Genomic DNA, 23,848 nt, shown 5'->3' on the forward strand with positions numbered 1-23,848 from the left:
AGTCCAACAAGTGTGATAGATTTCTGCTGATCTTTGCCAATTTCAGTTGCTACCAACAGCATTCAGTATTGTGATATTCTATGACCAAGAGAAATACAGAAAGCTAAACATCAATATAGGCAGTGCTAAAATTAGGGTACAAATTCTGGTCTAAAGAAAGCAATTCACAGAAAGACACATGTAGAGTTTAATCCTTAATTGGCTATAAACAAATCACTCACAAAATACTTAATGGGCAAGCATTTTAGTTTATCAGCAAAAACCATTTTTTTTCCCAAATTTTGTAAATTTTCACTTAACTGTGCTAAATTAGCTCCAATTATGTTTTAAATTCTGCCCAAATTTCATCTATGGTATAGCTACTGTTCAAGTTCAGCTTCCAGAATAGGTGATTTAAAAGTAATTTGCCATCCCTGACCCCAAAACAAAGAATCCAAGAGGACAGTTAAAACAATTAATTTCTGGTTCGATCTCAGCACCAAAAAAAAAAAAATCCCACAATTACTAATTTGCACCCCTCTAAGAAGAGGTGATATGTATCCCTTATTCAATAATGATGTATTAGAGCCTGAAGAATCCAGATAGTGTGGTAAATGAGTAGAGGAAACACAACTATATATTTAAATACCAGGTATGCTGCTTCCAAGGAACTTCTAATCAGAAAATGCATGAAAGACAACAAATATTTGATAATTAAGAGAAGTGTGACTATTGTGCTATAAGGGCATGATCACTTCTTGTTAGATAAAAGACTTCGGCCGGGCGAGGTGGCTCACGCCTATAATCCCAGCACTTTGGGAGGCTGAGGCGGGCGGATCACGAGGTCAGGAGATACAGACCATCCTGGCTAACACGGTGAAACCCCGTCTCTACTAAAAAATAATAATAATAATAATACAAAAAAAAAAAAAAGACTTCAAAGAAAATACGCCTGGGCAAGGTGGCTCATGCCTATAATCCCAGCACTTTGGAAGGCTGAGGTAGGAGGACTGCTTGAGGCCAATAGTTTGAGATCAGCCTGGGCAACATAGGGAGACCCTGTCTCTATAAAGTTTTTAAAAATTAGCCCAACTGTGGTGGCACACACCTATCCCAGCTACTCTGGAAGCTGAGGTGGGAACATTGCTTGAGCCTGGGAGGTCAAGGCTGCAGTGAGCTAGGATCACAGCACTGCACTCCCGCCTCAGTGACAGAGAGAAACCTTGTCTCAAAATAAAAAGAAAATATATTTAAGTTAAGCACTATTTTATAGTTTTGAAGATGTTGAGAATTCTCAAAGCATCTGACCTTTACATACTTCAATAAGTACAAAAACCATATTCTAAAACCAAATACAATTTTTTTTTTTTTTTTTTTTTGAGAGACAGGGTCTCAACTCTGCCATCCAGGCTGGAGAGCAGTGGCATGATCATAGCTCACTGCAACCTGGAACTCCTGGGCTCAAGCAATCCTCCCACCTCAGACTCCTGAGTTGCTGGGACTACCGGTACACGCCACCACATCCAGTTACCAAAGAAAAAATTGATTATTGACATTTTTAAATTATCTATGCCAATGCTACCCACAGGTTATAGGTTACAGGTCCCAATACAGTCTCTTTGCTGAACTGAGTCCTTAAAGATAATTTGTCTTTGTCTATCTCCTCTTTCTTTGTGGTTTGAATATATTAATATAATATATTAATGTAAAACTCTGATGGGTAACTTACTTGCCCCTTCAGTTGCTTGATGGACTGCTGAAGTGTGAGTATCTGGTTGAAGAGAGGACTCTTTAGTGTCTCATAAAACATAGATAACTTCTCGTTCTGCGACGTGTCACCCTTCTCCTGCAATTTCATTTTCAGGCGATCAAGTACCTGCAGGACCTGCAGTTTATCTTGGGTCAAGATGAATAAGTAGAGTAATAGTTAAGCCCCACCTGAGATTCCATTTTTAAATCATTAATTTAATTACAGAACAATATATCCAGTATAGTATACCTGTAGCAGGATTTTCAGGCATTTTGAATTATTCTCTTCAATCACTCTTAAAGACACCTAAAGAAAAAATTTAAAAACATAAAAGATGAGTTTCAACTGTATATGGCTATAATCCTGTAGAAAAATTAAGGAAAACCTCAAGAACATTCTTTATCAAGACTCTACTCAGTGAAATTCAAAATTATAACCACAATGAGGTGCCACTACACACCCATTAAGATAACTAAAATTTAAAAACAGACAATACTAAGTTTCAATGAGGCTGTGAAATGCCTGGAACTATTGTACATTGCTAAGAGAAATGTAAAATGTCACAACCACTTTGGAAAATTGGTAGTTTCTTATAAAGTTAAAAATACACTTACTATATGACCCAGCACTTCCACTCACAAATACTTACTCAGTATTCATGAAAATATATGCTCACAAAAACACCTGTACATGAAAGTTTACAGCATTTTTATTTATAAAAACCCCGAAACTAGAAAAACCCAAGTGTCTAGTAACAGATGAATAAACAAATAATGGTATATAATATTCAGAAATAAAAAGGAAAAATTACTGATACACACAACAAGGATAAATCTCAAAAATGATATGTTGAAAAAAAGTAACCTGACCCAAAAAAGGCACAAACCATACTATATGATTCCATTCATATGAAGTTCAAGTACTGACAAAACTAACTACAATTGTAGATTAATTTACCTGGAGCAGGGTGATAGGGAACTGACTATGACAGGCTTCAGAACATGCTACTCCCAAAATATGACACCTTGGCATTGTTGAATATTTTAAGTTGAAGGAATCTGAGAAACAGCATGTGCAAAAAAGACTTCCCCTGAAGCAGATCATAGGATTCTCATGTGAGAGGTGTCCTCTCTATACCCAGAAGATAGCAGCATCTTAATCTCAAAAGACAGAGTGGCCGGGCGCATTGACTTATGCCTGTAATCCCAGCACTTTGGGAGGTCAAGGCAGGAGGATCACTTGTGCCCCAGAGTTTGAGGCCAGCCTGGGCAACACAGTGAGATCCCATCTCTACAAAAAAATTAAAAAATCAGCCACCCATGGTGGCACATACCCATAGTCCCAGCTGCTCAGGAGGCTGAGGCAGGAGGATCACTAGAGCCCAAGAGGTTGAGGCTGCAGTGAGCTATGATCATGCCACTGCACTCCAGCCTGGGGAACAGGCTGAGACCCTGTCTCAAAAATTAAAAAAAAAAAAAAAATAGAGGAACACCCAAAGGAATCTGAACAAACAGGCCTTGTTAAGTTTTTCCCAGTTTACTACTCTTAGCTCATATCCCTTTCTGTCCTATCACATTCCACAACTCTTCCTTCTTCATCAAACCTAATTTAAAAACACTCAGGTTTTACTGTTTCTTCGGGTCTTCATTTCCTTATGAAGGCTCCCATGTCACGTAAAACTTATATTAAACAAGTTTACATGTTTTTCTCTTGTTAATCTACCCTTTATTATAGGGGCCCCAACCGAAAACTTTGAAGGGTAGAAGCTATTTTCCCTCCCCTACACTGGGAAGAGGTTCAAGGAAGCTTTTTTGGAGTGATGGACACATTGTGTCTTGAAGGGGGTACTGTTTACACAGATGTATATACTTATCAAAATGTATTGAACCCGGCCAGGAGAAGTGGCTCACTGTGATCCCAGCACTTTAGGAGGCCAAGGCAGAAGGATCACTTGAAGCCAGGAGTTTGAGACCGGCCTGTGCAACAAAGTGAAACCTCACCTCTACAAAAACAAAAAAATTAGCCGGTGTGGTGGCTTGTACCTGTAATCCCAGCTACACTGGAGACTGAGGTGAGAGGATCGCTTGAGCCCAGGAGGTTGAGGTTACAGTGAGCCATGATCATGCCACTGCACTCCAGCCTGGGTGACAAAGGGAGACCCCATCTCAACAAAAAATAAAAGAAAAATTCCCAAGCTGTACGAATGATCTCAGACTCTTACTAGTCATCTACGGCTCGAAAGAAACCACCCAGGCTGGGCGCCACGGCTCACACCTGTAATCCCACACTTGGAGAGATCGAGGTGGGTGGATCACCTGAGGTCAGGAATTCGAAACCAGCCTGGCCAACACAGAGAAACCCCGTCTCTAATAAAAACACAAAAATTAGTCAGGCGTGGTGGCGCTCACCTGTAATTCCAGCTACTCGGGAGGCAGAGGCAGGAGAATTGCTTGAACCTGGGAGGTGGAGGTTACAGTGAGCCGAGATCATGCCACTGCACTCCAGCCTAGGCAATAGAGCCAGACTCTGTCTCAAAAAAAAAAAAAAAGAAAAAGAAAAAGAAAAAAGAAACCACTCAAAGTGGCATTCTCTATGGATAATGTTTTCTTAATTCCAGTGATTTGATGAAATTAATCTAAAATGTAACATAATTAAAAACTCAAAAGGCTAGCAAAACCCTTTGCTATGACCAAAATGAGACATTTTCAGTGATAATTTTTACTAGTGATACACATTTGTAATGAACCATCAAAGAAATACGAGTATTATACAATCAAAATTTTCTTACATCAACCTGGATATGGTGGCTGAATGACATCTTTATCTTCTAATTCAAGATCATTAAGCAAAAAAGCATATTGAAAACCAATAACGGATGCCATTGGCACTGATAAAAGGTCTAAGTATTCCATCCAAATGTTCACTGGATTCAATGGGAATACCAAAAGAAGTGCTGAATAGAGCATCAAAAAAACACTTCTGATATGCTCAGCATCTCAACTGTATAACTCTTACAACTACCCAGTGACAGGTAACTGTGAATAACAAAAGGGCAGTCATGACAGCACTGTACTCTCATATAGCAGCATACAGCCCAACAGGATTGACAAGAGCGGCCTGCTGGTCATTAATACATCAACGTCTCTAAATCAAAGAATGCAAACTAAAACAATAAAATGACATTTTTTTACTGCCAAATCTCAACTGACATTTATTGATTTATTAGAGATTAATAATAGTTTATACTCCAAATGTCATGAAAAAATAGGTGGAAATAAAAATTTGTACAATGTATACTGACACTGCTAAGTTGTCCTAAGAGTGTACAATTTTTACTTCTGAGTGTCACTCTGAACGAAATACTGGCAAAGGGGCACAAAGATGTGTGTGCAAGGGTATTTACTGCATTTTTAATAGCAAAACTCCTGGAAAAAGTAAATTATCAAAAGCAATCAGCCCGGGCGCTGTGGCTCACGCCAGTAATCCCACCACTTTGGGAGGCCAAGGTAGGCGGATCACTTGAGGTCAGGAGCTCGAGACCAGCCTGACCAACATGGTGAAACCTTGTCTACCAAAAACACAAAAATTTGCTGGGCGTGGTGGCAGGTGCCTATAATCCCAGCTACTTGGGAGGCTGAGGCAAGAGAATCACTTGAAATCAGGAGGTGGAGGTTTCAGCAAGTCGGGATCGTGCCACTGCACTCCAGCCTGGGTGACAAAGCGAGACTTTCTCTCAAAAAAAAAAAAAAAAAAAGCAATTAAAATGATGAAATAGGTCTGAATGTACTGAAAAGGGGATGAAGGGGAAAGGGTTAACAGGGTTAACAGCAAGCCTGTGGCTCACTCCTTCAGCCGCAGGGGTGTCCAATCTTTTGGCTTCCCTGGGCCACATTGGAAGAGGAAGATTGGGCCACACATAAAATACGCTAACACTAATGATAGCTGATGAGCTTTAAAAAAAATTGCAAAAAAATCTCATAATATTTTAAGAAAGTTTATGAATTTGTGTCAGGCTGCATTCAAAGCCATCCTGGGTTGGACAAGCTTGGGGGATTCCCTGCATGGCAGCTGACTTCCTAGCAAACATGATAAAGGTTTGTAATAGATAAGAAATGGTCTCTTATTTTAAAATATCAGGATATATCTGGTCTCCCTTAATTGCCTTCTGTAAATAATCTGAGAATTTATGGATGTCTGGGGCATGGCTAGCTGGAAAACAGAAGATAATCACAGGCATTTTCTATTTGTGTAACTAACAGAGTAGAGAACTAGAGATTCCCTTTGGCAGGTTCAGTGGCTTTGGAGGCTGAGGCCAGAGGGTTGCTTGAGCCCATGAGCTCGAGGCTATAGTGAGCTATGATTATACCACTGTACTACAGCCTGGGTGGCAGAGTAAGACACTGACTCTTTAAAAAACAACAACAAAAAAAACTAGAGATTCCCACAACAGAAAAGGCTTTCTTTAGGAAAAACATTTGTTAATCCAAAGCAAAAAATTGTGTCCCAAGGTTGAATTTTACTTCTGTAAACAAATTAAGAACTACAGTAGGGCCGGGCATGGTGGCTCATGTCTGTAATCCGAGCACTTTGGGAGGCCAAGGTGGGTGGATCACTTGAGATCAGGAGTTCCAGACCAGCTGGTCAACTTGGTGAAATCCTGTCTCTACTAAAAATACAAAAATTAGCTGGGTGTGGTGGTAGGTGCCTGATATCCCAGCTATTCGGGAGGCTGAGTCAGGAGAATCGCTTGAACCCAGGAGGCGGAGGTTGCAGCGAGCCAAGATCATGCCACTGCACTCCAGCCGGGGTGACAAGAGCAAAACTTCATCTCAAAAAAAAACAAACAGCCGGGCGTGGTGGCTCACGCCTTTAATCCCAGCACTTTGGGAGGCCGAGGCAGGTGGATCATGAGGTCAGGAGATCGAGACCATCCTGGCTAACACAGTGAAACCCCGTCTCTACTAAAAAATACAAAAAATTAGCCGGGCGTAGTGGCGGGCTCCTGTAGTCCCAGCTACTTGGGAGGCTGAGGCAGGAGAATGGCATGAACCCAGGAGGCGGAGCTTGCAGTGAGCCGAGATAGTGCCACAGCACTCCAGCCTGGGTCACAGAGGAAGACTCCGTCTCAAAAAAACAAAAAACAAACAAACAAACAAAAAACTATAGTAAGTCTATCATAAATACATGTAGAAGTGACTTCATATCAGTCATATATAACTATTTTCAGTATGTTGACAATATGTCCCAACGTAGAAGAAAGTGAAATTCTTTGGAAGCTGTGCCTGCCGGCTGGGGGGCTCCTCCGAGAAGGAATGCTTATCTGTGTCTGTGGCTTCTGCCTGTAACCTCTGAATCATGAGTAAGGTTTGGAGTTGGGTAAGATTTCACATTCAGATGAAGATGCTTTGACAATCCAACCCTTTGCATTAACAGAGAGAAGTTAATCCAATATGCACAACTGAATGAGGAAAACAGAGTTTCAGAATGAGTGCATTATTTTCACGTTTGTAAGAAAAAAAAAATGTGTGTGTGTAGGTTTCTAGAAGAAGAGTTAAGCCAAGCATGCTGGCATGTGTCTATAATCCCAGCTACTCAGGAGGCTGAGATGGGAGGATCACTTGAGCCCTGGAGTTTAACATCAGCATGGTCAACATAGCTAGACATACACATCAAAAAAAAAAAGATTTAGAAAGATAGTCAATGTAGTAATAGTGACTACTTCTAGAAAGTAGACGTGAGGATGGAGAGATTTAAAAATTAAACTTTTCATTTTACAACTTTAAATGCTGCAGGTATTAATTTTATAATTTAAAAACTAGGGAGCCAGGCATAGTGGCTCATGCCTCTAAACCTAGCACTTTAGGAGACCAAGGCAGGTGGGTCGCTTGAGCCCAGGAGTCTGAAACCAGCCTGGGTGACATGGCAAAGCCCTGTATCTACATAAAATAGAAAAATTACCTGGGTGTGATGGTGCACGCCTGTAGTCCCAGCTATTCAGAGGGCTAAGGTGGTAGGATCACCTGGGTTCAGGAAGGTTGAGGCTGCAGTGAGCTGAGATAGCACCACTGCACTCCAGCCTGGGCAACAGCATGAGACCCTGTCTCAAAAAACAAAAATAAAAATAATGAAAAATAGGGCCCAATGCAGTGGCTCACACCTGTAATCCCAGCATTTTAGGAAGCCACGGTGCAAGAATTGCTTGAGCCCAGGAGTTCAAGACTAGCCTGGACAACATAGTGAGACCCAGTCTCTACAAAAAATTTTTAAAATTAGCCAGGCCTGTTAATACACACCTGTGTCCCAGCTACTCAGGAGGCTAAGGTGGGAGAATCACTTGAGCCCAGAAGATCAAGGTTACAGTGAACCATGATTGCACTACTGCACCCCAGTCTGGCAACAGAGCAAGATCAAAAAAAAAAAAAAAGTAAAAGTGACAAAAAAAACAATGGCTATGACAGTCTGCAAGCCACACAGTGGGATAATTATACTATAAGGGATATATACACAATAGCAGAGCAGAGGTATGTACCATGTGCTAAATCATAAAGAAATCATAGAAATCATAAAGAGTGACTAATCCTACCTAAAAAGTTTAGGAATACTGGAATGAGAACACAACAGAAACCTCTCATTGTAAATTTAAAAAACAGGCCAGGCATGGTGGTTCATGCCTATAATCCCAGCACTTTGGGAGGCTGAGGCAGGCGGATCACAAGGTCAGGAGTTCAAGACCAGCCCGGCCAATATGATGAAACCTCATCTCTACTAAAAATATAAAAAATTATCCGGGCGTGGTGGCACACGCCTGTTGTCCCAGTTACTTGGGAGGCTAAGGAGAGAGAATCACTTGAACCCGGGAGGCATAGGCTGCAGTGAGCCAAGATCATGCCACTGCACTCCAGCCTGGGCAACAGAAACAGATTCTGTCTCCAAAAACCAAAAAAAAAGTGTCCTGGTTTGAGCAATATACAAGGCTACTACCCTAGGTTAGTGGTTCTCAAACTTTAGCATGCATCAGAATCACCTGTAGGGCTTGTTAAAACACAAATTGCAGAGTCCTGCTCTCAGAGTTACTGATTCAGTAGGTCTGAGGTGGGCCCTGAAAATCTGCATTTCTAGCAAGTTCTCCTGTGACCCTGTGATGCTCCTAGACCAGAGACCACAACTGAAGAACCACTGCATACAAGTGCAAAAGTGCGTGACTTTCTGTGAAAACAATAACTAGCTTTTAATAACCTAATATAAGATCTCCAGAAGTAGGAGAAAGGGGAAAAAAGACCACTGTTACTCCAAGTATAGACTGCAAACTGACGCTTGGCCCATAAAGGCACAAGTATTGAAATTGGGAATGAACATTTAGAAACTTTCCTGCAATATGGCAGAGTAAAATGTCTTACATTTAGCAATAAAAAACTTGGCGGCCGGGTGTGGTGGCTCACGCCTGCAATCCCAGCAGTTTGGAAGGCCGAGGTGGGTGGATCACCTGAGGTCAGGAGTTCGAGACCAACATGGAGAAACCCCGTCTCTACTAAAAATACAAAAATTAGCTTGGTGTGGTGGCAGGTGCCTGTAACCCCAGCTACTTGGGAGGCTGAGGCCTGTAACCCCAGCTACTTGGGAGGCTGAGGCAGGAGAATCGCTTGAACCCAGGAGGCAGAGATAGCTGAGATCATGCCACTGCACTCCAGCCTGGGCAACAGAAACTCCGTCTAAAAAAAAAAAAAAAGACACATGGCCTTATTTTGTATGTCTTTTTAAAATTTCATTTTTTCTAATAACTTATTTTACAAAAATATCAGTTCTTGAAAGATTATAGAGTGGGGAACCTGATCTTTCCCCACTGATAGTTTGAGAAGCTCTGATTTAGATAGACTAATTTGAAAGGGTCCCTGTAAACAATGCTAAGCAGACTGGTCTTTATCCTGTTAGCAACAGGAAATAATTAAAGGCTTTTAAGTAGGGAAGTACTGAGTCCAGATTTCTATTTTTAAAATGTAATTCTGATAATAGTATATAGATTAGTGGTCTTCAAACTTTTTAAAACACACATTCCCATCAATAAAAATGTGTTGGCCATGTATCTCAATTTATTTTTAAATAATTATAAACATATACTACTATACTAACATGTTTTAAAACATAAAATAGAAACTTTATGAGGGTAAGGTAAAAATGGTAAAGTTTTATTGTCATCTTCCTGAACTCTTTTTTTTTTTTTTTTTTTGAGACAGAGTCTCGCTCTGTCGCCCAGGCTGGAGTGCAGTGGCACCACCTCAGCTCACTGCAAGCTCCACCTCCCGGGTTCACACCATTCTCCTGCCTCAGCCTCCCGAGTAGCTGGGACTACAGGCGCCCATCACCATGCCCAGCTAATTTTTTTTGTATTTTTAGTAGAGATGGGATTTCACCATCTCGGCCAGGCTGGTCTTGAACTCCTGACCTCGTGACCAACCCGCCTCGGCCTCCCAAAGTGTAATCCCCCAAAGGGATTACAGGCGTGAGCCACTTCGCCCTGCCCATCTTCCTAACCTCTTAATGGATCATCTTGCACATTTTGGAGACCATACTGGAGTATCCCTTGGTAAGGATTAAGGGTAGAAATTGGGTGGCCATCTACCTCTCTTATTTTATTCTATTTTTTTAGAAACAGGGTCTCATTATGTTGCCCAGGCTGTATTTGAACTCCTGGGCTCAAGAGATCTTCCCGCTTCAGCCTCTTGAGTCGCTGGGACTACAGGTGCTCATCATGAAACCCAGGTCTCTGACTCATAATTAGTAAGGTTAAACTATGACCGCAAAGCAGGCCTGGAAAATTACAATTCCATGGTGTAAAGAAATGTCTAGGGAAGAAGAGTAAAGCTTTACGAGTATATAAGGCCAGGCACGGTGGCTCATGCCTGTAATTCCAGGACTTTGAAAGGCCCAAGTGGGTGGATTGCTTGAGCCCAGGAGTTTGAGACCAGCCTGGGCAACACAGCAGAACCCTGTATCTACAAAAAAAAAAAAAAAACCAGGCAAAAAATTAGCCAGGCATGGTGGCAAAGCTGTAGTTCCAGTTGCTTGGGAGGCTAAGGTGGGAGAATTACCCGAGCCCAGGAAATTGTGGGTGCAGTTAGCTATGACAAAAAAGAGTATATGACAAGAAAAGGAAGAAACACAAGTAACTCTACAACTCACTATCCATCAAACAGCACTCAGGCTAAATGGAACCTATGTCTCACTCAGGGTATGGTCATAGGAAATCTTTGGTCATTCAAATTTGACCTGTTTAGTTAAGAAACCAACAGGGCTTATGGAGGGGGATTTCAACTTTGTTGAAACATGGTAAAACTGAGTCTAACTTGTCATAGATAGGCTACCTACAATTGGTCACAGCTAGAAATTAAGATGCCACATTGTACTACTGTCCTCATAGTTGGACAGCCTCCAGAGAATGAGAACTTTATTATGCTTGGGAGCTTCCACTCCATCATTGATAAAGAGAGTTTGTGCCGTGAATTTTTCATATCTGGTTCACTGTAGAATGTGATTGAAGGAAATTATTATAATATTGTGGCTTTTTAAAACCCAAGGCCTAGGCCAACGCCAATTAATGGAGTATTTGAAGAGAGATAGAAATTTAATTTTAAATTAAATTATATTTTATTATATTTATTTATTATATATTTGTTACTAAACTCTTGATCTGATTAAGATAAAAAACTTAATAAATAAAATATATAGGCTGGGCACCGTGGCTCATGCCTGTAATCTCAGTACTTTGGGAGGCTGAGGCAGGTGGATCACCTGAGGTCAGGAGTTCGAGACCAGCCTGGCCAACATGGTGAAACCCCATCTCTACTAAAAATACAAAAATCAGCTTGGCGTGGTGATGCACACCTGTAATCTCAGCTACTCGGGTGGCTGAGGCAGGATAATCGCTTGAACCCAGGAGGCGGAGGTTGCAGTGAACCAAGATTGCGCCACTGCACTCTAGCTTGGTGACAGAGCGAGACTCTGTCTCAAAAAAAAAAAAAAATTAAATATATATAATAGAATCAAGAATTTAGGCAAAGTAAGGATTCTGAGAAACACACTTTTCGAGCTCCCAGTACCTCACAAGAATGTAATTCCCCACTGATTTACTAAGACACATGATATATCTAACCTGAAATTTGGGGAGAAAAAGATCACTTGCAATATCTTTGGGAAAGAACAGGTGTTCAGCCTCTAACTGCACATGTGAATTGGGCAGGTCACAATTAGACCACACATAACTCCCCAGTGGGAATTTTCCAGAGCTCATTGAACCAGGGAGTTTGAAGAATCAATGAGCAAGTGTAAATATAATCATATTTATGCTTACCAATATCAAGTGCAAAGATCAATGTCAAGTATAAATATAGTCAGGATTTCTGAAGTTTTCCAAAAATTGAAGGTTTAAGTTTCTATTGTTTCCTTTGGAGTACAAAGCTCAGGATGTGTCTAATTATCATTCCTTTGTCCTCAAAGCTCAGCATTTATGAGGTACTGATTAAACAAAAAACAAACTTTCCTAGCCAAAGACTAATGGTTGCTCTCCATCAGTACTTCAAATAAATACATCTGCTGCCATACAAATGCAGATTCAAGTCAGGTGTCCTAGCCTCGTGTTCCTACCAAATGACAAGACTTTTCTAAATACCTTAAATATAAAAATACTATATTTTGGACCACTATATCCCTGGAATTTTGGAAACATACATAAATTCCAGAACAATCCTGACAGTTTGCAGATATATGCTTAAGCCTAAGCAATGTTTAAATCCTCCTGACAGTGAACATTCAGGAAATGTTGAAATTGAAGTTGAAAAACACCACTTTAAATTCAAAATCTGAAATTAAAACTTGTGAATAGTGCTTCAATGAACATAAATAAATTTTTTAAAAAAGAAATGAAGGCCAGGCACGGTGGCTCACGCCTGTAATCCCAGCCCATCGGGAGGCCGAGGCAGGCACAAGGGAGGCCTCGGATCACAAGGTCAAGAGTTTGAGACCAGCCTGGCCAACATGGTGAAAACCCGCCTCTACTGAAAATACAAGAATTAGCCAGGTGTGGTGACAGGTGCCTGTAATCCCAGCTACTCAGGAGTCTGAGGCAGAAGAATCGCTTGAACCTGGGAGGCAGAGGTTGCAGTGAGCCGAGATTGTGCCATTGCACTCCAGCCTGGGTGACAGAGCAAGAAAAAAAAAAAAAAGAAATGAAAAGAGTCAGTTTTTCAGAATAATTCAGTTAACTCATGCTAATTTTCTCATTAAACTATTCAAAGTTAACCAATGCATATCAATACTCTTCCTATAACTTGGCCACTTTTGTAGGAACAAAGTTAAACTGCTATATGGTAGGCTTCTTCTTCTTTTTTTTTTTTTTTTGAGATGTTGTTTTGCTCCTGTTGCCCAGGCTGGAGTGCAATGGAGAGATCTTGGCTCACCACAACCTCTGCCTCCCGGGTTCAGGCGATTCTCCTGCCTCAACTTCCTGAGTAGCTGGGATTACAGGTATGAGCCACCACGCCAGGCTAATTTTGTAATTTTAGTAGAGATAGGGTTTTTCCATGTTAGTCAGGCTGGTCTCAAACTCCCGACTTCAGGTGATCCACCCGCCTCGGCCTCCCAAAGTGCTGGGATTACAGGCATGAGCCACCACACCCGGCCTTTTTTATTTTATTATTATTATTTTTTTTTTTTGAGACAGGGTCTCACTCTGATGCCCATGCTGGAGTGCAGTGGTGCGATCTTGGCTCACTGCAACCTCCACCTCCAGAGTTCAAGCAATCCTCCTGCCTTAGCCTCCCTAGTAGCTGAGACTACAGGTGTGCACCACCATACCTGGCTAATTTTTGTATTTTTAGTAAAGGCGGGGTTTCAGCATGTTGGTCAGGCTGGTCTCAAACTCCTGTCCTCAGATGATCTGCCTGTCTTGGTCTCCCAAAGTGCTGGGATTACAGGCTAGAGACAACGTGCCCAGTCTATGTAGCCTTCTGTATTCTGGTTGGTAGCAGTTTTCTCCAACGAGCAACAATGACAAAAAAAATCTGGGCAATTTTCACACTTAGAGGTCTCTGATCATGTAGCCAGTCCCCACTAAAAAGACCTGGGCATTCATACTATTCACTAATGATTAGTTTCCACCTCAAAAATGCTATTCAATTTTACCCACACTGCCGACTGTACACTCCCAGCTTCTCCCTAGAAATTATGGTCATATCAGGAATCAAGCGTGGTGGCTCACGCCTGTACTCCCAGCACTTTGGGAGGCCAAGGAGACGGATCACTTGAGGCCAGGAATTTGAGACCAGCCTGGCCAACATGGTGAAACCCTGTCTCCACTAAAAATACAAAAATTAGCCAGGTGTCTTTGTGCACACCTGTAATCCCAGCTATTCAGGAGGCTGAGGCAGGAGAATCACTTGAATCCATGAGGCAGACATTGCAGTGAGTGGAGATCGCAACACTGCACTCCAGCCTGGGCAACAGAGTGTGAGACTCCATCTCAAAAAAAAAAAAAAAAGTAAAATAAAATAAAAAAGGGAAAGGGATACTATAAAAAAGGTAAAAACAAAGCAAGGAAACATAGATGCCATTGGAGAGAGTTAATTCCATGGGGAAGGGGTTCAACTGTTAGTGACCTTTTAGTAGATAACTACTTTAATAATGAGAGAATACTTCAAATTTTAAATGGTGGGAAGATTTACAACCTGACCCTCAACATTCACTTAACGGATCTCCCTCTTCTACCACACTATGTCCTGGAACTTCATTAGAAGATCCAAAAAATGGGCCGGGCGTGGTGGCTCACGCCTATATCCCAGCACTTTGGGAGGCCGAGGCAGGCAGAACACCTGAGGTTGGGAGTTCAAGACCAGCCTGACAAACATAGAGAAACCCCCGTCTCTACTCAAAATACAAAAATATTAGCCAGGCATGGTCGCGGGCACCTGTAATCCCAGCTACTCAAGTAGTAGTAGTAGCAGGAGAATCACCCGAACCCGGGAGGCAGAGGTTGTGGTGAGCCAAGACTACACCACTGCACTCCAGCCTGGGCAAAAATAGTGAAACTCCATCTCAAAAAAAAAAAAAAAAAAAAAAAGCTCCAGAAAATAACCCCAAGGGAGACCAGGCAGAAGCCCTGCCCACCAGCCCCTATTGTCAAAGCCACACCCACTAATTATTATTAATGGAAGCTAAAGTGAAATGAAACTGACCTGTCCCTGAAAGCCCACAGACCCAGGCCTAAAAGCCATCTACCAAACCAAGCAAGGTGTGCAAAGGGTCAAAGCAACGGCAGGACCTTGGTCTGCTTTGGTTCTAAGAGTACAACCTACATTAGAGAATGTTCATCTCACATTGGTTCTACTAACTTCTTTGAACTATGAGGCAGCTTCCCAAATGCAAGCAATCAATACAGACAAAATTCAAATGTGAAATTCTTAAAACACACATTGTCCTGGTTTACAATATTATTGTTCAGCAGGTTTTTAAACTTTATATAAATTACATCATACTGTATACTTACTCTTCAGCAACTTGCTATTTTAAGCTCAACTTTACATTTTTAAGATTTATTCATCTGTTATCCCAGCACTTTGGGAGGCCGAGGCAGGCAGATCACTTGAGCCCCAGTTTGAGACCAGCCTGGGCAACATGGCAAGACCCCATCTTGACAAAAAAATTTAAAAATTAGCCAGCTGTGGCAGCACACACCTGTACTCACAGCTACTCAGGAGGCTGAGGTGGGAGGATCAATTGAGCCCAGTATGTCTAGGCTGCAGCGAGCCAAGATCACACCACTGCACTCCACAGCCTGGGCAACAGAGTGAGACCCTGTCTCCAAAAAAAAAAAACCACGAGGCTGGGGTGGGGGGTGTTATTCATGATGATATAGGCAGCTCCTGCTCAGCCACTGTAACAACCAAGTAACATTCGATGGTAGGAATAATACTTTCTTCACCCAATCTCCTGTTGATGAGAATTTAGATCATTTCCTATTGGTCACTAACACAAAAACACGATTAGAGCTAAATGTCTACTTCAATAATCAATTTTTTGCCAGTTGATTCAATAGCCAATTATTGAAATATGGGAAATTCTATAGCCTATGAGCTTTGAAATCATAGAGACTTAGGGTCTATCCCTAGGACCCACTCTGTAGGCCAATTGTTTAAATCTCCCTACACCTCAGTCCCCTTGTTTGTAAAAAAGAGTTAATAAAAATTACTTCATGGCTGGGTGCGGTGGCTCACGCCTGTAATCCCAGCACTTTCGGAGGCTGAGGCGGGCGGATCACGAGGTCAGGAGTTTGAGACCAGCCTGGCCAACATGGTGAAACCCCTGTCTCTACTAAAAATGCAACGAGAGCGAAACTCTGTTTAAATTTAAAAAAAAAAAAAAAATAGCTGGACGTGGTGGCGGGCACCTGAATCCCAGCTACTTGGGAGGCTGAGGCAGGAGAATTGCTTGAACCCAGGAGATGGAGGTTGCAGTGAGCCAAGATGGCGCCACAGCACTTCAGCCTGGGCGACTCCATCTCAGGGGAAAAAAAGAAAAAAAAAATTACTTCATATGTATATTGAAAAGACTAAAGAGGATAATTTAGAGAATTTGGCCTAGCATATGGTACACATTCAACAAATGATAGCTGCTATTAGCATCTCTTTTCAATCAAAATGATTTAAAACATGGCAAAACTCCATCTCTACAAAAACAAAAACTAGTTGAGCGTGGTGGTGCGTGCCTGTAGTCCAGACTGAGGGGGGAGGAACCCTTGTGCCCAGGGGGTCAGGGCTAGTGAACCATGATCATGGCACTGCAAAAGCTAATAATTAAATTATTGTAGCAGAGATTTTAGTGTGTAATCAGTAACTTAGTTCTGAGAAGACTGAAAAATAAAATGTTTCACCACTGTAGTGAGTATAAGGGAGGAGGTTATAGAGAGGACCTATAATTTGGAGTATTAATCCATTTACATGGCCAGGTGCAGTGGCTCACGCCTGTAATCACAGCACTTTGGGAGGCTGAGGCGGGCGGATCGCTTGAGGTCAGGAGTTCGAGACCAGCCTGGCCAACATGGTGAAACCCCGTCTCTACTAAAAATACAAAAAATTAGCCAGACGTGGTGGTGCATGCCTGCAGTCCTAGCTACTTAGGAGGCTGAGGCAGGAGAATGGCTTGAACCTGGGAGGCAGAGGTTGGAGTGAGCGGAGATCAAGCCACTGCACTCCAGCATGGGCAACAGAGCAAGACTCATCTCAAAAAAAAAAAAAAAAAAAGGCATTAAGGCATTATACACATAGGAGTGTAAGTGCTTTGGTAAACTAAACCCCCTTAAGAATAAACACATTCAGATCAGTGGCTCACGTTTGTAATTCCAGCACTTTGGGAGTCCGAGGCGGGTGGATCACAAGGTCAGAAGTACGAGACCCGCCTGAGCAATGTGGTGAAACCCCGTCTCTACTAAAAATGCAAAAATTAGCAGGGCGTGGTGGCGCATGCATGTAATCCCAGCTACTTGGGAGACTGAGGCACGAGAATCACTTGAACCCAGGAGGCGGCTCCAGCCTTCGCAACAGAGTGAAACTGTGTCTCAAAAAATAAAAATTAATAAGATATTTTAGATTCCTTTTTACATGAAATCTGTTCAAAATCTTGTGTGTATTGTGCATTTACAGCACATTTCAATCCTAACTAACCCAATATAAAGTGGCCCATGCCCATGTGTGAGAGTGGCTTACTGCAGTAAAGTTTTAATCTATACCTTTTCAGAAAGATCTCTGTTTTGTTTTTGTTTTTTCTTCCTCCACCGTGTTTTTAGGAAAGACTTAATCAGTTCAGTTCATATGGTCTCTATGCCTTTTCTTAAAGTAACTATCTGAGTAAGAGCACTCACAAATGTGAGTTCTTCCCAATAAAAAGATCACAACTCCATAATTTTACCGGAATTAAACATAAGGGAGGAACAAAAAGCAGGAGAATAATAGCTTACTGATTACAAGACACATTCTTGAACATTATTTTCTTTCAACCTCGCCAAATCTCTGTAAGGCAGACCATTTGCAAATGGGACCAGATTCTGGAGGACCAGAATTAAATGACTTGTCAAGCGTTATACGGTAGGTGGACCCAATTCCTTGTCTCCAAACTTTACTGGCTGGACAGCTGTACAAACACAAAAAATAAGTGAGCTCTACATCTTCAGCATCGATCTATCCCACTGACTTAAAAGGAAGGGTATTGACGGCACTAAATTTCTCCCCATTTGCACCAGAACCTAAAATAAGGGCTTTTAAACAGGCATCCAAATCTACACAAAACCGTAAGGAAAAAAACATAGCAATGGTCATGCAAATACCAAGGTAGATTGGTCCCGTTTCTCAAAAAACTTACTAAGTTGGCTCACCAAGGGGAGCAAAGTCTTAAGTGAACAAATTAAATCCCACTTTGGCTTCCCCGATCTAATGTATTCTTGTTAAACTTTAACAAAACAAGTCAATTCAGCCTGCTGGCTCTTCAGTGTAAGGATAATTATTAAATGCTGTTAAGTAAAAATGCAATTGTAAGAACTAGAAAATGCTGAGCCATTGTCTCAGAATCACAAGCTTCTAAATGTGAATTCACTATGAGAACATATATACAGATTTTTCTCTTTAACTTTAAAAATGCAATCTGAAAGAAAATACATCCTAATGTTATTAGTGGTTATCTCTCAATAGTAGATAGATAGTCTGTGTACTTTTAGTTTCTTTTTTGAAAATTTTCTCCAATTTTTCTACAATGAATATGTTAGCTTTATAGTTACAGAAATATTAATGCATGGCTTAAACTTATTATGGTTTCATTAAATGCAGAAGAGAGCTTAATTTTCTATTCAGCTTTAAACACAACTATTTTTCTGATGGGAAACCCATTTTATGTGACCTCCTTGTGATATCATATATTGGTTTTCATCCATGGTTCCTGGTTTATAACTCCCATAACTCTTGTTACAGTCTTTTGTTATACTGTTGGGGTGCTTTAAATCTCAGAAGCAGTCCCCAGAAATATCTCTGACACTCTCCTGCCCCTCCTTTCATCCGCTCCTTTTTCTCCCCAAGGCAGGACTCTAATCTTCCCCTGCTTTTCCATCTTGAAGCTGGCTGTAAAGAAATTCTCTGGGCCAGAAGGGTGCTCAGGCCTGTAAGCCCAACGCTTTCACAGGCCAAGTCAGGAGGACGGCTTGGACCAGGAGTTCGAGACCAGCCTGAGCAATATAACAAGACCCAGTCTCTACTAAAAATTTTTTAAAAGAGGCCAGGCGTGATGGCTCACATCTGTAATCCCAGCACTTTGGGAGGCCAAGTCAGGCAGATCCCTTGAGGTCAGGAGTCCGAGACCAGCCTGGCCAACATGGCAAAACCCTGTCTCTACTAAAAATACAAAAAAAAAAAAAAAAAAAAAAAAAAATGACCCAGTCGTGGTGGCACACGCCTGAGGTTGTGAGGCTGCGCCAGGAGCATCGCTTGAACCCAGGGAGGTGAAGGTTGCAGTGGGTGGAGATCGCGGCACTGCACTTCGGCCTGGGCAACACAGTAAGGCTCTGTCTCAAAAATAAATAAATAAATGAATAAAAATTTTTAAAAATAAAAATAATTGCCACCCGGTGGCTCACGCCTGTAATCCCAGCACTTTGGGAGTCCAAAGCAGGTGGATCACCTGAGGTCAGGAATTCGAGACCAGCCTGGCCAGCATGGTGAAACCCCATCTCTACTAAAAATACAAAAATTAGCCAGGTGTGGTGGCAGGCGCCTGTAATCCCAGCTACTTGGGAAGCTGAGACAGGAGAAGCGCTTGATCCTGGGAGGTGGAGGTTGCAGTGAGCCAAGATAGCGCCATTGCACTCCAGCCTGGGCAACAGAGCAAGACTCCGTCTCTAAATTAATTAATTAATTAAAATTTTAAAAAGTAAAATAATTTTGGCTAGGTGCAGTGACTCACGCCTGTAATCCCAGCACTTTGGGAGGCCAAGACAGGTGGATCACTTCAGTTCAGGAGTTCGATACCAGCCTGGCCAATATGGTAAAACCCTGTCTCTACTAAAAATACAAAAATTAGCCAGGTATGGTGGCACACGCCTGTAATCCCAGCTACTCAGGAGGCTGAGGCAGGAGAATCACTTGAACCCGGGAATCGGAGGTTGCAGTGACCTGAGATCACGCCACTGCACTCCAGCCTGGGCAGCAGAGCAAGACTCTGTCTCAAAATAAATAAATAAATAAATAAATAAATATTTTAAAAAATTATCTGACCTCCCTTGTCTGATTGTAGGTCATAAGACCCCCATAAGAAGGGGTCCTGCCCATACCCTGGAGGAAGGAATGCTACAGAGAGAGGCCAAGAAAAATCTGAACAGATAGGCATTGCTGGGTTTCCCTACTCCATGCTTCAATTATGTCTACCCAATGAAGTCTCCATAAAAAGCCCAAGAAGATGGGGTAGGGAGAGCTTCTCAATATCTGAACACATGGAGGTTCCTAGAGGGTGGCATGCCCCTTCTCATACCTCACCCTATGCATCTCTTCCTCTTGTATCCTCTGTAATATTCTTAATAATACACTAGTAATAAACCTAAATAAGTGTTTTCTTGAGTTCCATGAGCTGCTCTAGCAAATTAACCAAACCAGAGGAGAGAGTTATGGGATTCCCAATTTATAGGTGGTTAGTCAGAAGCCGGGGTAAAACAATCCAGGACTTGTGATTGGCATCAGAAGTGAGGGCAGTCTTATGGGATCTGACACTATCCCCAGGTAAATAGTTTCAGAATCGAAATGGAAGATGCTCAGCTATTGCTTGATGCAGAACTGATTGGCCTACACATTTATTTGCTCACAGAAGTCTTCAGTGTTGATTGTAGTGGTGTGAGAGCAGACGAAAAAGTTTGTGTTTTTTCTCTTACTCCTAATAGGATCTGGACTAGTAAGGGCAAGTCTTTTCAGAACTCATTTTATAAGTTCTATCCATAAGTATTTCCATATTTATTAACTTGCTTATTATCTTTGTGAAAGTTGCAGATACCAGGTCAAAATCACTTTTTGTCAGACCCAAACAAACTAGAGAGCCTGAGGGAGAAAGCTCATGCTTGCATGTCTGAGATAAAGATCAGTCTCAAGAACAAACTAAATAACCACCCAAGAAATTCTTTCTTTAGGAATGCAGTAATTCAGATAAGATAAGATAAGATAATCTTTTTTCCTTTTTTTTTTTTTTTGAGACAGGGTTCTTGCTCTGTCACCCAGGCTGGAGTGTAGTGGTGCAAACACCACTCACCGCAGCCTCCATCTCCTGCGCTCAAGCAATTCCCCTGCCTCAACCTCCTGACACACCTGACTATTTAAAAAGTTTTTTCTGTAAAGACAGCCATGTTGCTCAGGCTGGTCTCCAACTCTTGGCCTCAAGCGATCCTCCTGCCTAAGCCTCCTAAGTAGCTGAGATAACAAGTTTGAGGCAGGGTGCCAGGCCTGATAAGATGCTCTCCGTAACACCTGCCCAGTAATGGCATCTTCAACAATGGCCAACTCTGGCTTTGAGTCTGCAAAACCAATAAACTCTGTTTTCACACAGCTTATCTGCACTTATTTTGCCAATAAAAGTTTCCCTTTACCCTCCCCTCTTCCATGCATATATGGCTTGCCAGGGCTGTGCACCTCGGGCTATAATGCTCATTTCTCATTCCCAAATAAATTCAACATATTTGGAGTGTTTTGTTGTTGTTCTTGTTGTTGTTAACATCTTAAAGGCCATTAGGGGCCCTAAAAACATCAAAGCTCACTTTAGCTAAAAGGCTCAATCTCACCTAACATTTTCTAATGCTGCAAACAGATTTAAGTTTTTAACCGCTGCCCCTGCCTCCACTCCTTTCAAATAGATGTGTGCAAATTAATTGGCAGCCAATAGGAATTTAGCCCAGAATGTCATAGTATCATCCTCAGTGGAACCGACATTGTCCTTCTGGGTTTCCAAAGGCTTCTTCATTCCTTTAAGAAACACTGGTCGCGCACCTACCAATAGCCAGACCCTAAATGCGGTCGAAAAATAAGGCCCTGAAAGGGGCACCCTCTAAATGGCAGAGGCAAGCCAGTAAACAACAAACTCAAAGTGACAAGAGCCACTTGGAAATATGACAAAGTGCCAAGTGAAGGGGTGTTCGCTTAATTCGGTCTGTGTGCGGGACGGCTGGGGCGCTTTGGAGAGTGGGAGTGATCTGAAAATGCTTTCCTGAGCTTGATTTAAAAGCAGGAATCCAGGAATTTCCCCTAAGGCTGGAAGCACTTTCCGACAGAACCTCCCCATCTACGCAGCAAGGCTGGCAGAGCCCAGGGCTTGACCGCTGGCTTGGGAACCTCCGCTACGGGATGACCAGGCGCCGCGACGCGGCCGGGCCCAAGTCGCCCCCTCAGCCCGGCTCTGAGCACCCCCTCCTCTTTGTCCCCTCACCCCGTTCCCTCCTTCCACGGCCACCGATGGAGGGAAAGACTCCGTCCAGCTCTGGGAGCGAAACATGGGCACCGATCTGGGCGCAAAATAGGATCCGTACCACCCCCGAATACCAGTGGGCCGAGATTCGAGCCCCGAAAGGCCTGGGGAGGCGGGGCGGCGCCCCTCCCTGCCCGCGGCCTCGGCGAGCCCTGCGCAGCGGGGCGGGGACCACCGTGGGGTCACCCGGGCCCGACGCAGGAGGACTGCGCCCCCGCCCCGCCTCCCAGGCCAGCGCGGAGGCACGCCGCGGGCGCCCCATCCCCGCCGCGGCCCCTCTGAGCGCCCGGCGGCGCCCTCCTCCCCCGGCTCCCACCCACTCCAGGCGGGCGGGCGAGGAGAGCGCGGGGGCAGGGCAGGCAGGCCCGAGAAGCCCGCGAGGGAGCTGCCCCCGGCCGGCCTCCAGGCGCGGGGACCCCCAGGGGCGAGCGCGCACTGCACAGCCGGGACCCCACGCTTTACCTGGTTCGCTGGAGGAGCAGGTGGGAGCCCGGGTCGGGCGGGCTCGGTGTCGGCCCTGCCTCACCTGGGCGGAAGTGAGAGGCCCAGGGTGACCGCGCCTCACCTGGCAGGCCCTCCCCTCGCCCCGACTATCCCTGCCCGGGGCGGGGCACCGGGGTGGCGCAGGGGGCGGGGGAGGGAGCCCGGGGCCGTGGGAGGCGGGCTCCAAGGAGGGAGGACGGTTGCCCTGGCTGTTTACGTGCAGGTGAATTCCTACCGGGAGCCGGATGGCCAAGGGCCTGGTAAAAGTGGGCTGTGGGGGCGGGGTGGCGGATGAGACGGCGCGTGGTGGGGACAGCCGGCACTGACGGGGAGGGAGATCCGGACAGACCGGTGTGGTTGGAGGCCTGCGTGTAGAGCGAGACCCAAGATCAAGGAAATTGAGGAGGATATCGATGAAAGCGTTGGGTCAATCCGCTTAACACTTTGTCTTTTTGCCCCTTTCCTTTCCTGTTCTCTCATCCCTCCTTTGTTTTCTCTATCCGCTGACGCAAAATAAAATATTCTAAAACGTGTAAATGTGGGAGTCATTATTTTCTTCTCATTTAGTGGAAGAAAGAAACCCAGCAGTATTTGCCTGCCGTATGCTAGGTGCTAGCTTATGCAATGTCTCATTTACTCTCTGAAGAAACTAATGAGGAAACGGTGCACCCGGTAGGTTGGCGGGCCCAAAGTTTGGAACACAGGCAAGGCATTTTGACTCTAACTACAGTGATGATTTCACTATACATTAATTTTCTTTTATTTGTGATGTCACACCTTCGAGAAAAATATGCCCCAATGGCCTTCTTCCACTCCCTTTAATAACTTTAGGCTTTTGATGATAGGGGTTTTACTTTGGCTGATACAGTCCACACATTAACTATAAAGAGAATCAATCTTCAGGTATCTTATTCATAGACTACATACAGTAATTGTTAAACACTGTGATTGACTCTGGGAAGATGTGTAAAATGGTATCCCTGTCCCCAGGAAGATGAGGAATAGATACAAAACAACTAAAACATAAAGACTTTTAGGCGGGGCGCGGTGGCTCACGCTTGTAATCCCAGTACTTTGGAAGGCCGAGTCGGGTGGATCACCCGAGGTCAGGAG

General features: G+C 43.3%; 1 protein-coding gene across 8 annotated transcripts in view; it reads right to left on the bottom strand.

Moving 5' to 3' along the window:
* PATJ (PATJ crumbs cell polarity complex component) overlaps positions 1-23,024 on the bottom strand; it is a 424,767-nt gene extending 401,743 nt beyond the window's left edge. For 3 of the 8 annotated variants that reach the window (XM_054484700.2, XM_054484656.2, XM_054484729.1), the window contains exons 1-4: positions 22,715-23,006; positions 7,688-7,826; positions 1,979-2,035; positions 1,709-1,875 (exon numbers count right to left, since the gene is read on the bottom strand). In XM_054484700.2, the coding sequence (XP_054340675.1) occupies positions 1,709-1,875; positions 1,979-2,000 (189 nt within the window). In that variant the 5' untranslated portion in view covers positions 2,001-2,035; positions 7,688-7,826; positions 22,715-23,006. Of the gene's footprint in view, positions 1-1,708; positions 1,876-1,978; positions 2,036-7,687; positions 7,831-12,074; positions 12,095-22,213; positions 22,349-22,714 lie in introns of those variants that run through there. The other 5 variants (XM_054484664.2, XM_063654895.1, XM_054484691.2 and 2 more) reach the window with 5 other exon arrangements.
* Positions 23,025-23,848: the final 824 nt, after the last annotated feature.

This window comes from Pongo pygmaeus, chromosome 1 (genome assembly GCF_028885625.2).
Source record: "Pongo pygmaeus isolate AG05252 chromosome 1, NHGRI_mPonPyg2-v2.0_pri, whole genome shotgun sequence".
Lineage (NCBI taxonomy): Eukaryota > Metazoa > Chordata > Mammalia > Primates > Hominidae > Pongo > Pongo pygmaeus.